General features: G+C 35.3%; 2 protein-coding genes across 2 annotated transcripts in view; one reads left to right on the top strand and one right to left on the bottom strand.

Moving 5' to 3' along the window:
* Nucleotides 1-17,998, bottom strand: part of CDC73 (cell division cycle 73) — a 164,098-nt gene that overhangs the window by 61,213 nt on the left and 84,887 nt on the right. The gene's annotated exons all lie outside the window — the stretch shown is intronic.
* Nucleotides 4,192-13,784, top strand: B3GALT2 (beta-1,3-galactosyltransferase 2). Its single transcript, XM_019488403.2, has 2 exons — nucleotides 4,192-4,765; nucleotides 9,471-13,784. Exon 2 carries the CDS (start codon nucleotides 9,601-9,603, stop codon nucleotides 10,867-10,869), a length of 1,269 nt encoding a protein of 422 aa, XP_019343948.1. The 5' UTR covers nucleotides 4,192-4,765; nucleotides 9,471-9,600; the 3' UTR covers nucleotides 10,870-13,784.

The following is a 17,998-nucleotide window of genomic DNA, read 5'->3' as shown; positions in this document are numbered from 1 at the left end:
ATTCTTCTGGCTTTTGAAGGAGAGAGAGAGTGGTGCCATGCTTCCAAAAATCAAATTTTTCACATGCAAGGTGCAGTACTATTACATAAGCTGACCTACCCGATGTTAGCATAAACAATGAAGTTACTCTAAAATTGTCAATTGAGCCTTAGACTTTTATTTTATTTATTTATTTTAAGGGGCAGGTTTCATGATGCTGAGTTAATTTAGAAAATGCCAAATATGAAACAAACAGCATATCTCCTGACCTTAAACAAAAAAGGCATTGGCTCCCCCTTCCCAACAAATTTCATAAGATTAGGGAACTAGCTTGACAGAGCAAGAAAGAACCTATGTGTGATAATGGACGAAGAACACAAAAATATACACTGTTCAAATGTCAAGAGGCCCCAGTGATGTTTGCTCAACACTGGAATTTTAATTCAGATAGCATTATTGCTGTGTTTGTTAGCCCTTTAGGAAACTTTGATGTCAATACAGGCATTGAAGTGCCTGTGGCTCAGCTGTGGTTAAATGTGGAGGGGGCAATTCTAATCTTTCAGAAAGAATTTATCAGCAATTGTAGTATATATGAAATAACGCAGCAACAGTGAAAATATCTGAAAGAAAATAAGGAAGGCAACACTGACACTTGTGGTCATTTCTAGATTGCCATTTTTCACTCAGTTAAAGAAAATGTTTGTGGCACTAGAGAAACCAAATGTGTTCTGACTAGCATACATACATGAACCACAAAACAACTCTGCAACCCTAACATACAATTCAAACTTGTATACTGGAATATTTCTCTAGGTGCAAAGAGAAATATTCCCTTTGCTTCAAACAGAAATACAACCACGTGAATATTCTCATATGCATAATTCCAAATACACATGAACATAGGAAGTAGCATACTCCATCTAGACGCTTATAATTCAGGAAGTGATATCCTGGAAGTTAGACCTTTATATGGGTCACTCAAGTATGTTAGCCAAAAATGATCCTTCTAGCCAAGACATGCACCTACAATGATGCAGAGACAGTCTATTTTACATATAAATTCCCTAAATGCTTATGAATGCCAACCAGAATGCACCTCTAACATCTCACCTAAAATGTTAAGTTTACTGTAGTACTAGTCAAATTAAGCAAAGTACCACAGATAACTGCAGAACCAAATGTCAAAAAAAGACATGCTTGGAAATATTTGTCAGAATTGCAAATTTTGCAAGAAAGAATACATGTTTGTTACATGCAAATGTCTGCTCAAGTTAGAGCATCTTCTAAGCTCTGGATGTTTTTCACATATTAAAATGCATATGCTCTCTTCTCAACTCACTTACTGTCAAACTCTCCTTGGCTCTGGTGCCTTAATTACTGTCCCTTACAAATACAGAGGGGGCACGTGCTCTTTGGCAGAGGATTACATTATTGCTCTTTGGCAGAGCATTACATTATTTAAACTAGCTGCAAGTACTACAAACAGAAAACAATGAAATCTCCAAATAAAAGTGATAACGATATTTTAAAAAACAATCTCTTGTAACTCTTGGATTGAGTTTTGCAAATGAGCAGCTGAGCAGCTTTTGGGGACATGAAGATGTATAGCCCAAAAGGCTCATTTTAATCCAAGATAAAGGAATAGTAGCATTCCAATTATTCCCTGGTTGTTGAGTTGGCCAAATACTAAGGGACTACTATGTTAAAGCAAATGCTGAAAAATTCAGAGTACCTACAGTAGTAATGAAGAGCCCAAAGTACTTGAATGAAAAAAGTCAGTATTCTTTACATTTCTACAATAGCTTCACAAAGAAAGAAGGGATGGGAGTGTCACAAAGTTAAAATACTTCCTTTTCAAAGGGAACATTCTTCCCTTTTGAAACACAAAAATCTTTAAAAAGTAAATATTTGCCCAGTCAAGATTTAAAGAAGCAAATGTTAATTTTGTTCCTTGGATCTTTTTACTCTCCTGACATGTTGATGAATTTTACATACAGATATGTTATTTGAGATTCCTTATTTTCATAAGTTAACATGCATTAGGACTAAAAATGCATTAGGATCTGCACAAAATTAAAAGCTATGTGGAAATCTGGCCCTCAGGGGTTGATGTTTATACTTAAAAATAAAGTGTTCATAGATCAATACAAGGAACTAGGTATTATAACAGCACTTGAATGTATTAGTGTATTTAATCTATCATGATGTATTATTTTTGGGTGCAACAAAGCAGAAAATAAATAAAAAATATTCAGCAACCTCCTTAAAACAAGCCACCCCTTGCTAGACTCAACACTCACCTAACAAAATGTCAACACTTAGTTTCATTCATTTCTTGACTACGTTAAAAAAAAAAATAGAGCAATCTCTCTGCTGTAAAGAACTCAGAAGGATCACAAGTCAGAGGAATTTTTTTTTTAATATTATGGATTCTTATTTCAAATCTCTGGGTTTATCTTATGAATCATGTTTGCGCATCAAAGAGTGCTAACGTTGCATGGCACCCTGCTGCACCCTTGAAAGAATCTCAAGATACCCCAAGGTGATTTGGCACCCTTGTTGAGAACCACTGTATATAGAGTATATGGATTGCTGTGGACAAGTCTACTTTTTGCAAGCATGAGGTTTAAAGACATCTACAAATTCAGAAAACAACTGCTCAATCTATGTTATTCCATATAAACTTACAATGGGAATATCTTGATTAATTTTCTAACCTCTGCTTCAGAATTCAACAAACAGTATTCAGCTTAATCTACACATGTGCATGTACTATATAAAATGGATACCACTGACCCACCATTTTGGAAGACAGCAAGAATAGTGCGTGTCCTAGTGCAGTAGGATCCTTCAATGAACAGTCAAAAGGCAAATATACAAGCTCTGTAAATATTTATTCTTGGTGAAAGAACACAATATTGTCTGTAACACTCACCCCCACCCCAATTTCTTATACTAGAGCTATTTCATTTATACAAAGAGCATGTTGAAAGAGTAGACCTTACACAAACTCTGATTAAGAATGGAAATATTTAGATAGAAAATACTGTCCCAATTAGAGTAGACTTTTATGCATAGGAAATTTAATCAGAAGGATATATCTGATTACATGTCTTCAGTAAGTTTTCAATATGCATGTGTAAAATAGTAGATGGCACTGACTTTACATGGGGAATCCTGAATTACTACTCAGCTTTTATTACAGGAGGTACTTGCACCAGTAAACTACAGAAACTAGAATGATGTATACAGCTGGGCAGTCCAATGAAAAAAATTCTGTTTTGGTCAAAGCTAGTCCCATTACAGCAGCTGGCAAAGTGATCAGTTGATCCTTTTCAAACATGATTAAATACCCAAATATTCATTTTTCACTACAATTATACCATTTCTATGTTGAACTACTTAATAGATTTTGCTTGTATACTGCATGCATCACAGAACATGCCAAGTTATTTCACCTTAGGACAACCAAGTTGATGAAAAAAGAGAAAAGAAAACAAGCAAATTATACTAAAAACAGCAAGATGAAACTTGTACTATAGATAATTAAAAAGAAAGGAGAAAGTAATTCATAAGTGTAATGGCCTTTAAAGAAGATTCTACTCCCTTAATACTATATGGCTAAGCTGTGACCTCTACAGAGGAAGAAATCCACTAATAGCAGCGAGGTGGCTTAATGCCCTGGTGTTAATACATGGACTGTGGCCAGCTTCTCCGACTAACCTAAGATCAAGAGTTTCTACATGAGTGGAATGGAGTAAAGTACAAGCAGCATTCTATTGTTATTTTATTAATACAATATGTTAAGAAATACATCTCATTTGGTGCAGGATAAATACTCATACAGGAGTGAAAGGGTTAAATGAAGTTAAGATTTAAAAATTCTTAGGCACCACAGAATGGGGTCTGGAATAAAGAAAAAAGGGAACATTTAACATTAAAATACACTTATGGAATTTTAAAGTTATGGTACTCAAAAAGGAAAACAATTAAAAACATAAATCCAATTATTCATTTAATCATCATGCTATGTTCATACGATTCACCCAATACTACACTGGTACTGTATATGCATCATTTATCAAATAGAAGCAAAAAACCTCTAAGATTCCTGGCTGCCTTAGGATTTAGTCAAAATGAATGCAAACAATCACGTGGGATTCAGCCAAGCAATGACGTTAAATTCTGCTCTGTCAGAAGACAGCATCTGTCAAAGCCCACATTTAAACTGCTGCCTGCCTGTGCAGCAGCTGAGGAACTATGGAGTGGATTTTATAGACCAAAACCCTCAGTTAAAACTGCTCAAAACGGTTTCTGTTACTACCTAGCAACAATGAAGGAAGGGAAGGAGGCAAATCCCATTAGTGAATGCAACTGAACCACTACATGCTAGCACTCGCTGCTAGCATTATCACCAGAAATATGGATACTCAGGAGAGAATACAGCACTGCATTGTCCGACAAGGGAAATACCAGATGTAAAAGCTTCAGTGCAACGATTGTCGGAGGCAGACAATCCTGGCTGGAACAGAAACAGGAACTACCGGTCTTTTGTTTGGAAGATGAACAAAAAAAACCCAAGACGAGGACGCTCCTGAGCAAAGGAGCTAACACAGCAACAGACAGACAGATGGACAGATTGGATATTGTGAAAAGCAATCGCAGGAAGCAGACTGCTGGGGGATGTGCGCATGTTCGATAGCATCTTTTTTGCTGAAGTGATGGCGTGCCAAAACTATTTTCAGTGGGTATAATCCTCTCACCATAAATGGCCTGACCAAGGAAGGTATGTCAAAACCTCGCGTGTGATAATCATTCAATTGCCTGTTACCTTTGCTGCCCACAGATAACGAGCATTGCTAACCTATGGAAGCCAGAGATAACATTCCCATGACAGTGAAAGAGAATTCCAGCATATATTTTTCACAATAAAGAACAATGTCATTACCTTTATTAAAAAGAAAAATATTTAAATATTACAGACTGTTCATCCAAGGTTGGGGTAGGTAGTGCAGACTGATTAAAGGGACAATGCAGCTGTCTGCAACTATTGTATGTAACTGAGAAATTAAACTTAAACATTTAGTTAAAAAATAAATCAGTTGGCAATCCTCTCAAACTAGGTCATATTTAATCTGTATCTGAAGTAAATCTTAAAAGCACTGGTAAAATGGCTATGATGTGACACATGCTGAGAGCACTGAACCATCAAAACAGACCATGCAGTCAAATTACGTTAGTTAAATAGTACCTTCAATCCTTTTAGATTTGTTTCCCCCCCCCCCCCATGGTGCTTTTAAACACAAGCAAAATGTCATCAGATTAAACATCATCAGCCATGCCCAATTTAGAACTAAGAAAAAGCAAGGAAAGGAATGTAAATGATTTAAAGTGACCAGCAATACAATTAACAACCACAATTTAAAAGTAACAGTAGGTTCCACCAACATCCTTAAAGGAAACCTTAATACAATATTATTCAAGATGGTGAGCATGTAAATTACAACACACCATCATTAAAAGTTGTCTGCTTAATATATAACATATTGATTGTTTAACTTTGACTGAAAAGATGCCCACAAAAAAAATCTTCATTCATTTTCATCTACTGTTTAAGATGGAAACCTTATTTAAAGTGCTTTATTCAGGAAACAAAGCCAGAAAGCTCTAGTTATTATTTGCAATAAAAATTTAAAACCTGAATCTATAGCAATCTAATATACCTTCAGAGTCAAAGTGCTTATCTGCAAAATCTACCAATAAACCATAATAAATCATTAGTGTGTTAAATATAACTGTGCTTACTTAGCTCCAGGCTTTGCTAACATGCAATAAAAGTAGTGCAACTCTGGAAAAAGCTTATGTGTCTAATATAACAGAAGATGAAATTCAAACATGTAACTGGCACAGAGTAAGATGCATTAATAAAACCCAAATATTTAAATGTGAAAAAACTTTTCTGAAATTTCCATTCTATGAAAAATAAAAAAGTCTAATCTCAGCAGATGCTAAGGAGCAAACATTTAATTTAGTTAATTTCATGCTTTAGGTCATTTGACTTTTTAAACAAGTGAACATGAAACAACAGTTTAAATTCTTTTAGTTTTGTGAAAAGGATTACAGTGGTTAAGATTGTCAACTCAGATGAGGCCCTGCAGAACCTAAATCCTGCTCGCATTTATCAGCGGTATACCAACTCTGAGGCCACCTTCTGAACTTCTCTCCCTTATTAAAAAAGCTATGCCCACAAATAAAATAAAAATATGAAAAGCCAGGGTATTCAATGTTAAACCTAATTCTTCAAATCTGTGAAGCTGTAATTAGAATACAACAGAAAATACAGAGAAGCTGAAACACAAACAGAGCAAGGTCTAGAACTAATAATTATGGAGGCATTCTACATTTAAAAAAAATATTTGTTTCCTTATAATACAGAAATTTAATTTACAATCCGTGACGCAAGTAATAAGCTTAAAATACATAGCTGCATACCATAGCACACATTCAAATGACAAGGTGACTTATCTTGGTAGGCTTAACTCCATCTACCACTAGGCACAATGTGTGTGCTCATAAGCTTTATGAAATGGAATATAATACGATGCAACGAAGAAGCATTTGGTAATATTCTACTGAACAAATGGTCGGAAACAACAATCTCTTCACCCCCCCAAAGCCCAAAAGCCTTTCATACTACTTTTTAAATGGATATTGTCAGTTTATCACAAAATCATTTAAACCAAACCAAATGTTAACATGTTATGATTTTGTTTACAATTTTTTTTTTTTTTTTGTGTAAGGACAATTACTAACTATAACTTAAGAGATGCAATGCTTTTTCAAATGCAAGTTCTTTTTTCCAAATGGAACAATGAGAACATTACATTATAATTTACTCTTCCAATAGATATAAGCATGAGGCTAGGGATTCCACCCCCCTGCCCAATTAAAATCAACAGTTGTTATGAAAAAGTTGCACTGGGGGTAGGGAGAGGGGAGACTAAAAAAAAACCCTTTTTCAAAAGTTATACTTGGCAAATGTTTTATGATTTTAAAATGCATTATATTGTAACACTGAAATTAGCCACCAAAATTGACTTTTATTGTATTATAAAACACCACTAAGAAAATGCAACAACCTGAAACCAAGATTTTAGAATCTGTTTCTACTCAGATATATATACTCATTCATTCCACAGAGTTCAGATGGACACTTACACTTGCAGGGTGTCTATTACAGTTGCTTGTGTGTAAAATTTAACTCAAACTATTGATTTTCTCACTCCAAGCCTGCCTGCATATTGCAGAGAAGCCAAAAAGCTTTTGGATTTGCAGATCAGCACCAAACTACAAACTTCAGGACTTATTTCCTTTCCATACACATATACAATAGCTACACTGGCACCACACAATTGCAAGTTAATACTCAAATTAGATATGTTAGAACTTACAGTTTTAACATCTGAATTATAGGTCTGTATGATATGCATTATAAAATATTGTTTTATAGAACTTCTCTATGAATTAGAAACAGCTCACTGTCAGGTAAACAGTAGCCACTAAATTTAATAATTCTGATCTAATTAAAGGTAGTGAGTTTAAGTTTAGCATTTCTGTTTTATTTTTTTAATATGTTAGTACATGAGTGTATTACTGAGTAAATATATATTTATTCCAATTTATGGAACTGCATGGCCTTTTCAGATACATATGTATTGTTACAAATCATGGTTAAAATCCACGCTTACTTGCTCCTCCTAGTGGAGGTTAGTTAGATAAACAAGTTTTGATTCAGTATTGCATTCCCAAGTATCTGAATGAGTTTTCTTCTACATAAATATATATTATTTCAACTTGAATTTAAAGCTGATTTATACTAACTTGTGGGTGTACAAATGTACACAGAGCTGTCATTGTTTTGTTTTTTTAACAGCCTTATTACTTCAACAATAGTGGGCACAAATATGTATGTAACATACATATGTGCATGATAAAAGTTCAAAAGTCTTTAAATTATACGATATAGATTAATAATTCACTATCAATGTGCCAAGTTACATTTTCACAGTTCAGAACTTGTAATTACCCTTCCAGTATGTCTCTACCTTTATTTTTTAAAATAAAGAATTAATCCAAATATTGGCTTTAAAAAAAGATAAAGTAATTAAATAAATTACAAATTTATATTAAAAAAAGCATTTTCCATGGGAGTCCTGAAAATTGGCTTTTTTCCCTGTGTAAAACCCTAGGGTCTAGAAATAAATTAGAGCAAATTGAAAATCACAAACGAATTTGTACTGTGCGATGAAAGGCTCATTTATGAGATGTGATCAGCTTTTAATATGCAGCATCATGAAGATGCCATATTGACTCTGCTCCTGAATTTAAAAAAAAATTTAGGGGGAAGTCATGTAGCAAAAAGCTTGTTTAGCCAGTTTGGTAAATTTTGTATAGTTCCAGCTGCTACTATAACACTGCCTAAATCAGAATATTATAACCACAACATTCACAAACTAGTCAGTTTAGAAACTATGAATGCTTTTAAAAAAATACTTATTCCAGAGTTTACTATAAAAATTAGTTCCAGATTTCTGTGTAACGTTTTTCTTCATATTTACATGCACACAACTGAAATTTCTCTCTCAACAGAAAATTACAGGCTTGATTTTGGTATTAACCACATAATGGCTAGATAAGAAAAAAAAAAAAGGGTTCTCTTTAATGTGTTTCCTCATTGTTGAAGGAAAGGTTAAAGGTGAGCAAAAGGTGACTGAAAATGAAATCATTTGTTACTGGCCAAGGAATCTATAGTGAGGTTACTGGACCCTGAAAATTAATTTTGACAGGTGCATCTTCTCATTGACTTTCTGAACACAGTAGGGGCCAATGGAAACATGCCAAGCAGTGTACTGTAACTAACAGAACTCGGCTATAATCAACCTTGTGCCGTCTGTCCCACTACCCATACATGACAATTTTACAAAAAGGGCCTCTGACTGTGAGCAGTACTACTCGCTGCATATCAAATCAATTTTAATTAATGCCAATAAACCTTCCATCTGGTATCAAGGCCTTTTCACTTGGCCTCTCAAAAACTGTTGAACAGTTTTACATTCACTATGCATAAAACTGATTTAAGTAAACCACATTTTTTGATCCAAGATGAGCACGTCAGCCTCTGCTGCCCAGTGGGAAGAAAAGACAAATCATTAACATCAAGAATGTGCTACTCCTATAAAGCGAATCATTTATAATTAAAAAGTAGTGAATGTTTGAAGCAGCTAATTCATCAAGTAAATTTTAACCTGAAGTTTTGCTTCTAATGCAGGATTTAATGTTCTGTTCAGATTATAATTATACTATAGATAACTGTTTATAAATTTGGATATAAACATATTGTTTATTTTATTTATAATTATAACTTTTGATATTAAGACTATACAGACTTAAAATAATTTATAAAAAACTGTTTGTTTTTTTCATCCTTCCAGAGTGAGCCATTTGTAAAAAAATAGTCTAAGTGAATAGCAGAAGATGAATACCAAAGAATAGCAGTGGATTCAAACAGCAAAACATTTTCTTCAACCATTATCTCATATCCTATTACTGGATACTTACAACATGCTTCAGTGGAGAAGACGACATTGCTGCTTGGCAAAAATGACCTGGAATACCAAAAGGTCTCTGTTTCGAACCCACCTTATTGGTCTGCTCTCTCTTGTATTTCTTTTTGCTATGTTCCTGTTTTTTAATCATCACGACTGGCTTCCAGGTAGGGCTGGATTCAAAGAAAACCCTGTGGCTTATACCATACGAGGATTTAGGTCTACAAAAAGTGAAACGAACCACAGCTCTCTAAGGAACATTTGGAAGGATGCAGTTCCTCAGACTTTTAGGCCTCAAACAGTCACTAATTCCAACAACACGGATCTGTCACCACAAGGAGTAACTGGCTTAGAGAACACACTCAGTGCCAATGGAAGCATTTACAATGAGAAAGGTACTGGGCACCCAACTTCATATCATTTTAAGTATATCATAAATGAACCTGAAAAATGCCAGGAGAAAAGTCCTTTTCTAATACTACTCATAGCAGCAGAGCCAGGCCAAGTGGAAGCTAGACAAGCTATTCGGCAAACCTGGGGTAATGAAAGCCTGGCACCAGGTATCCAAATTGTTCGCATTTTTCTTCTGGGTCTAAGTATTAAGCTAAATGGATACCTCCAACGTGCCATCCTAGAGGAAAGCAGACAATACCATGATATTGTTCAACAAGAATATTTAGACACTTATTATAATTTAACCATTAAAACTCTTATGGGAATGAACTGGGTTGCTACCTACTGCGCAAATGTTCCCTACGTTATGAAAACTGACAGTGACATGTTTGTCAACACTGAATATTTAATACATAAGCTTCTGAAGCCAGAACTGCCTCCAAGGCACAAATATTTTACTGGTTATCTAATGAGAGGGTATGCACCTAACAGGAACAAGGATAGCAAGTGGTATATGCCACCTGATCTATATCCAAGTGAGCGTTACCCAGTATTTTGCTCTGGAACTGGTTATGTTTTTTCTGGAGATTTGGCAGAAAAGATATTTAAGGTCTCTTTAAGCATCAGACGTTTGCATCTGGAGGATGTATACGTTGGGATCTGTCTTGCCAAGCTGCGAATTGACCCTATGCCCCCACCAAATGAGTTTGTCTTCAATCACTGGCGAGTTTCTTACTCCAGCTGTAAATATAGCCACCTAATTACCTCCCATCAGTTCCAGCCTAGTGAACTGATCAAATACTGGAACCACTTACAACAAAATAAGCACAATGCCTGTGCCAATGCAGCGAAAGAAAAAGCTGGCAGGTATCGCCATCGTAAACTGCACTAAAAAGGACAATACTTCTTCTATAAAAAAGTATTCCATGTGCAATTTGTAAATATTGCTGACAGCATGAACAGTAAAAATGGATGATCTTAAATGGGACAGTATTTAGTTAAGCCCCATCACATAATGGGGTTTTGAAAATTATTTTTTTAATTTAAAGAAAAAAATATTCTTGAAAACAGTACTATTACAACACCAGAACCAAAAGGTTTTCCAAACTAATTTGAAAAAGATGGTATACAAAGATTTTTTGTGTTAATGTGCAATAATAAGCATGCACACTTTGGTGGTACAATTGCTATTTTATGTGCCAATAAAATATAATTGAGCATATTTCCCACATCAACTTTTTCTTTAAAGAAACATCTTCATTCTTATAGTCCAAGTCTTTCCTTTCATTAAAGATTTTCTTTTTTCTAGAACTGCTGTAAATAAACCCACTAATGACAAGCTAAGGATTTTTATTTTTTACATGTGCACAAAAAGGAAAAGATTCTTTTCTATTTAGAACCATATTAAAATATGGTTTCATATACACTAGGAGTTTATTAATGTAACATTACAATTTTATGACATAATCAATGAATTTTAAGGAACCAACCATGTACTTTACTATAGCCAGATTTCTACTTTGCAAAATATGTTTTTTGGTCTTAAAAAACCTCACAGTTTAGAAAGATACTATTGTACATCAGAGCTTGCAATGTAAAATGAGTTAAGGTCATATTTTAAAAGTGAGCCATCACTGAAGGTTACTTCGAACTTTAAGTTGCATTCTAAGGATGGTACCAACATTTGGCGCATATGAAAAGAAATCTGTTGATGCACTCCTTGCTTGAACAGTGACATCTACACAGTTAAAAGTACTATATCAAAACAAACTTTCCAAACCTTTGGATAGGTCTCATTTGTAAAAGAAAAGCCAAAAGTGTATCAATATTGTGCAAAACGAATAGGACTAATTGGATGATCATGGTTACATTATGGCAAAATAAACCTAAAAGCCTATTTTAAACATACCCCAAGTGATAATTTGACATTTCTGGACAACAAAATGGTTGGAAATACAAAATTGGTTGCCCGATTTTATGAAAAAACACTATTTTGTACCACTGAAAACAAAAAAGTAACAAAAGTAATTTCAATGTATTTACAGATATTTCTCCTAATGTACAGTATAAGAAAAGTGTTTAATAACAAGGTTGTATCATCCCAGGTCACCGTTTGTTATTGTAGGATTTCCACACCTCTTTAGTTTTGGCAGAAACCCATTCTGGGTCCCCAATTAGTACTATTACAGGGTAAATATATTTAATGAGCTTGTATTTAATATTTAATTAAAATTATTTTAAGTAGATATTTTATTATTTTTATTTTAGTTAAAATGGATACTATTTATGCTCACTACCTGAAAGCCACTCAAACCTGTTTTTACGAAAGGTAAAGATTATCTAACATTGAAACTGCTCAAGACATATTGGCTTGCCCTACTGCCCAAGACTTATTGGCTTGCCCTACTTTTTGTATTTTCTGATTGTCAAATTAGGTGCACCATATACAGTGTTTTTTGGATCAATTTCTCCTTTACAAGTCTATGCTAATAACATTTAATCTTAGCAGCCTTTGATATAGTTGACCACAGAGCAATTTTATATCCAGGAACCACTAGGTATGAATGGATTGTTTGGGTTTACTTAAAACTCTCAGGGAACATTATGAGCTCTTGTGGTAGAGGAGCAATTTGCCTATTATTTACCTTTCGGGTGTTCCTCTTATGTTCTACCTTATCATCCTTGTGTATTACTCTAGATACTTATATGGTGCAACAGCCACAGTATTTGTTCACCTTCACAATACTTAAAAAGAGAGAGCGAGAGCGAGAACCACAATCTCTTATTTCCAGATGTCGGAGGGGAAAAATGCTTGACTGCTTTATGTTTATTTGTGAAGTAGAATGAGTATATTGTGTGAATAGAAGAATTAAAAGAAGGCTAAGGTAAGGAAATAAATTTTACATTATGTTCTAGCGATATCCATTGCCCTTTATATGATACATTCTCAAGTGTTAAAGATGTTAGGGCTCTTTTACCAGTGCACTGAAAATACCTATTTCTGGTTTTCTTAAAATTCAGACCTAACAGTTTCTTGTTAGGACAGAGACTATCCTGGATGAAAGCTACCTGGTTTAAGATTAACGTAACAAGATGGATATAATGCTACTGGCTATTGGGAAGAGAGACTGCAGGGAGCCAACTGTTCCACATCATTAGAGGGTTATGTTCCAACTTGGTTGAGAGTGATATGTAATCACTGTTTCATAACTCATTCAGTACTGTTCCTTGATCTTTAGCTTAGAGGCCTTTTCCCTATAAGCAGCTGGCCAAAAGGATATTCATTTTCCTTTCAAAGGAGGTCATCACTTATACCCATCTTCAGCAATTGCAGGCTGGGCCATTATAATTTGGATAATAATTTGGATCGCTCAAAAAAAATCAGCTAATCAGTTAATGCAGAACGCTCTTCTTTTCTTGTTAGACAAGGCAGCCAGTGACATCTCACTACTGAAATTCTACTGGCTACTGGGTACAATCCAAGGGGTTAATAGCTAAACCTTAAGTGGCTTGGCACTTGAACTCTAAGGTTTGGCAGAAAGGCATCCTCTAGAGGACTCATATTTGGAACATGCTCCTGCTTTCAGTCTGGCAGAGTTTAAGACAGGTTGCAATACCTATCAGTTTAGTCTAAAAAAATCTTTGCCAGTTAAAATGCCAACAATCTGGTGCACTGTGTAAGAGCTCCTTAATTTTGTAAGCCATACTGAATGACCATCATAATTTTTAAAAATTTGTATTAGTGCCTGCTTCTAGCTTGAAGGCACATTATAAATACAAATAAATATTTGAATTATTGGCAAGATAGTTGCAGTCTACTGAAGTCTTTTGTCTAGTTGGAAGGAACAAGGTGGGAAACAGTATACTAAAAACTATTGCAGGTTAAAATAATAAAAATGACCTGTCCGCTGAAAATAAATAAAAAGTTCCCCTTCTATCTTATGTTATTATTCACAGTAAAGATTGTGTCTCCTAAACCTAGTAAAAATGAACCTGAAAAATGTTAATTTTCAGGCATTTATAATAGTGCAGTACTAATTATTTATGGCACAACAGTAAAGTTTTGCAGGAGCGTGTTTTGGAAGGGGGGAAAAATATGTTTTGCTTTCAAAAGATGCTTATTAGATTAAAAGGATTCAAAAAACTCTTATGTCAGCTTTCTAAGAGGCAAGACAGAAAATAACTTTTCAGGAACTGAAGTTTGAATACTTATGGCAGGGATTTATTACAGGAGGAACATCGCCCATATGCAATCTAGACATGATAAAGTTTGCATTTAATGCAAAATATTATTTCAATTTTACGTGAAATTACTTATTGATATATCTGTTTTTTAAAGTTTGGAAAAAGTGGACAAGTTCATATAGATGAACTTAAAACTATGAGATAAAAGGAACAGCATTAGGAAACTTCAGGAATGAAACAGGCAGTCCTAAATAGCAAGCAAGGATAATCAGAAAAGAAATTTTGCTTTTTTTTCTAATGGTTGAAACTTCCAATGAAAGCAAATAAAAGAACACATATTAAGCTGTATAAAGAAAAAAATATTAAAAATGACATCTATGGACAACAGAATTTCTCCCTGTACATCTTCTGTTAAATCTGTAAATTGTTCCCTTCCAGCTCACACATCAATAGATCTGTTTATGGGAAAACAGTTTTATAGTTACAGCATGGGTTAGGGAGCCTGGGGACTTTGATGCTGCTTCCATAGATGTCCTGTGTGATTTTGGGTAAGTCTCAGAGTTGCTCTGTGTCAGTTTCCAGTTACAAAGTAAGAATAAAAATACTTCCCAGTCTTGATGGAAGTTGAGAGGAGAAATTCAATTGAGTTTTAGATGCTTTGAGATCCTTAAACATAAAAAAGTTTGATACAATAGCAAGGAACTCTTAACTAGGTTTAAAGTATTAATTACATTCCATGGTGGTGGTGTACAAAGAGAACAGACGGCCCGACTTTCAGCACTAAGAGTAAGCTTGCTGGGTTAGGAATTAAAAAAAAACCTTCCCCCCCACTCTTTCTTCAAAATGTAGTAAGTATAAATGAGGAAGTGAACAATGGTATATTTTACAAGTCAGTTATGTTTTAAAGTATATACTCACCAAGCCAGCCAGCATATTGTGTGATCTTAACTATTTCAGGCACTTATGCCAAAAAATCGTAGCAAAAGTTACTATTTTAAATAGCAATTAGCTCAAATTACCCCATCCTGAAGTACACTAAAGCACTTGCTTCGGCATGAAACTATCACACAAACCAGAAATGAAATTAAGATTTATGGCTATAGTTAAGCAATGACTATGCAAACACCATTGGGCTGGGGGAAGAGAAGGTAATATAAATGAGTTTTGTTCTTGTTACTGATAAATATTTGTTCTTAGAAGAATCCATAACCTTCAAAGGAGTTTGAACACCAGTACCTTTGCCAAACTCTGAACATACTGATTTTCTTAGTTTACATCAGGGGTGTCAAACATATGGTCTGGGCCCACAGAAGTCCAGTCAGCTCTTGGACGTAGGGGGTGGCATGTCCTATCAAAGAATGCAGAGTCCCTGGACCCCATTAGGCATGACCACCGGTGGCAGGCCTCTGGACCTGTCACCACCTACCCATAGACGCACTGCAACTGGCCCTTGCCCAGGAGGAGCTCCCACTGTCTGGATCTGGGCCAAGGTGGGTTTGACATCCTTGATCTACATCATCTCTACTATATCTTACATACAAATTAATTTATGCTTTTAAAAGAACAGCACAGAATATGACCACCAGACATTATAGTAACTTATTTTAATGAATATATACAGGTCTTCATCCTTGCAAGTTATGGTTTGGACAGAGAAAAAGTTTATGACTGGACAGTATGTACTATTGCCCTGGATGACTCTAGAGAAGTGGTTCTCAACCTTTTTTGAACTTGAGGAATATATACATGGCTTGAGAATTGAATGGAACCCAATTTCAAAGCTAAATTTATGTATTACAGCACTCACTTCCTTGTAGAGGGGCCAGGCAATGGCAGGGTGGGGGACTGGCTAGGAAGGGACAAGCCTGAGCCTGTGCTTGTCTGATTATCTCCCCATACCTCGTATCACGCTTCAAACGATCTCACAGAATCAACTGCTCTAGAGACTGAGGTGTACAAGCTATATTTTGAAAACATAGCATTTGCTGTACTATTTCAGGTCTTTGGTTCATGTAGCTCAGCATCCTGTCTCAACTTCTTGTCAATACTAAGTAACTCATCAGACAAAAAGTTATTCACAAAGTTAGCTGTACAGTGCTGTTCAATAATAAAGTAGGTCAGAGAAGATAGAATGCCTTCATTATTCTTCACTTTTGATTCTGAAGTCAAGTCAAAAAGTGTGACAAATAAAAGCTAGGAACTTGGCTCAGGTCAGTTAAAAGAGTATCTAGATGCCAGGTTATAGAAAGATGTAACTGCCAGGCACCATAAATAAGACACCTGGTTCAAAATAAGTTAAAAACATCTGGACAAGTCCAATGTTAGAGGGAAAGTATGAGGTCAAACTAGGAAAAAATATTAAATTTACAGAGGCCCACATAATTCCCTAGTCTGAAAAAATAAGTAAAAGGTAGAAATGAACTTTCCCCTTTTCTATGTTGAAGTTAAAACTAATTTTGCAATTGCAATGACTGCAAGACATGTTTTAACTATAGCATGAACAGAAGTAATACTAGGGAAAGAGCCTTGAAAGCATTAATAGTAGGTCAATAACTCCACAGACAAATCTTTTACAAAGAAGACTGTCAATGAATATGCAAAAGGAAAAACTAGACCTTGTATTTAAGTGTTAAATACCATTTAATTTACAAGGAACGTGTTAATTACTGTCCTCATTCATCACTGCACATCTCAAAAAAAGGGAACTAACCTAGAGATAGTAATTTATCTGTAAAGGGAAGGAACTATACTATAAAATGGTTCAGCTGAACATGGATATTGATGAAAACTACCATGTTTCCTTCCTGGCATTACCATGGCAACAGTTACAAGAGCTCTCCTAAGTATTTAAATCTGACACTAACTGAATGATGGTAATGATGTATTTTCCTTTATGAGCTAACTGCTGCGTAACTCTGATCACAGTACATTAACCGTTTCATCCAAACTCACAATGATCTTGCTCATGGGTCAAAGTATTATAAACATCTGTGGTAATTCTTTTATGTAGTCTCAAATTTTTCATCCGAAACACTTGAGTGTAGCTGGTAAAAAGTAGTTAAGAGTCAGGAAAGCTAAAGTCTTTCAAATTTCTCTCTCAAAAGGTATGCTTCAAGAAAATGAAGCTATATGTTGAAACAGCAACTGTAGATGCTTCCTCAGCCTGATGAAAAGTATTTATACCCAAAAGCTTGCAAAGAAGAATTTTTGACCAACTATATGAGTTGGTCTAATAAAAGATATCAGATTTACCCAAAGAACCTTGTCTGCCTATGTCCTTAGATCAACACGGCTGTACCCCTGAAACAGCAACCAGAATTTCTCTGTATACTTTCCAAACATGCCTGGTTAGAAAGAGCAGAATAAACCTGTGTTTTCCACTAACTGTATATCTATATCTTCTTCCATTTTCATCAAAAAAGCATCATAGGCTGTTCTGCCTCACTGGGGACATCCAAGTGTGTTCAAGTACTGATATGCGCATGTGAAAACAATGGTATAAACTAGCAGGAACTAACCTTTTAGGCAGGCATGCCACAAATTAGCCCTGCACCCTCCAAATGCCACCCTGATCCCTTTCTCCTACCCGATCTGCTGCTCTGCTTCCCATTCCCAGTCCTGTTTCCCCCACCTTATCTCTTGGTCTGGTTTCTGCTCCCTGCCCTATCCTTTCTTCAATCTGCCTAGTGCCACACACAAGCTGCTCATGCCACTTCTAACACCATGCTGTAGGTTGGCTACCCCTGGTACAAACAAACCAACCAACCAATCTTTTCAGCTTCCCCCACCAAAAAATGGGTTTTCAAAATATTTAGTAATTGTTGCACTAATTCAGT

This window comes from Alligator mississippiensis, chromosome 5 (assembly GCF_030867095.1).
Source record: "Alligator mississippiensis isolate rAllMis1 chromosome 5, rAllMis1, whole genome shotgun sequence".
NCBI lineage: Eukaryota > Metazoa > Chordata > Crocodylia > Alligatoridae > Alligator > Alligator mississippiensis.
The sequence above is the reverse complement of the archived record's forward strand: the minus strand, read 5'-3'. Positions and strand labels throughout refer to the sequence as shown.

What these genes read in the sequence shown, in the direction of transcription:
- B3GALT2 (XM_019488403.2), top strand. Translation starts at nt 9,601, where the DNA reads ATGCTTCAGTGGAGAAGACGACATTGCTGCTTGGCAAAAATGACCTGG.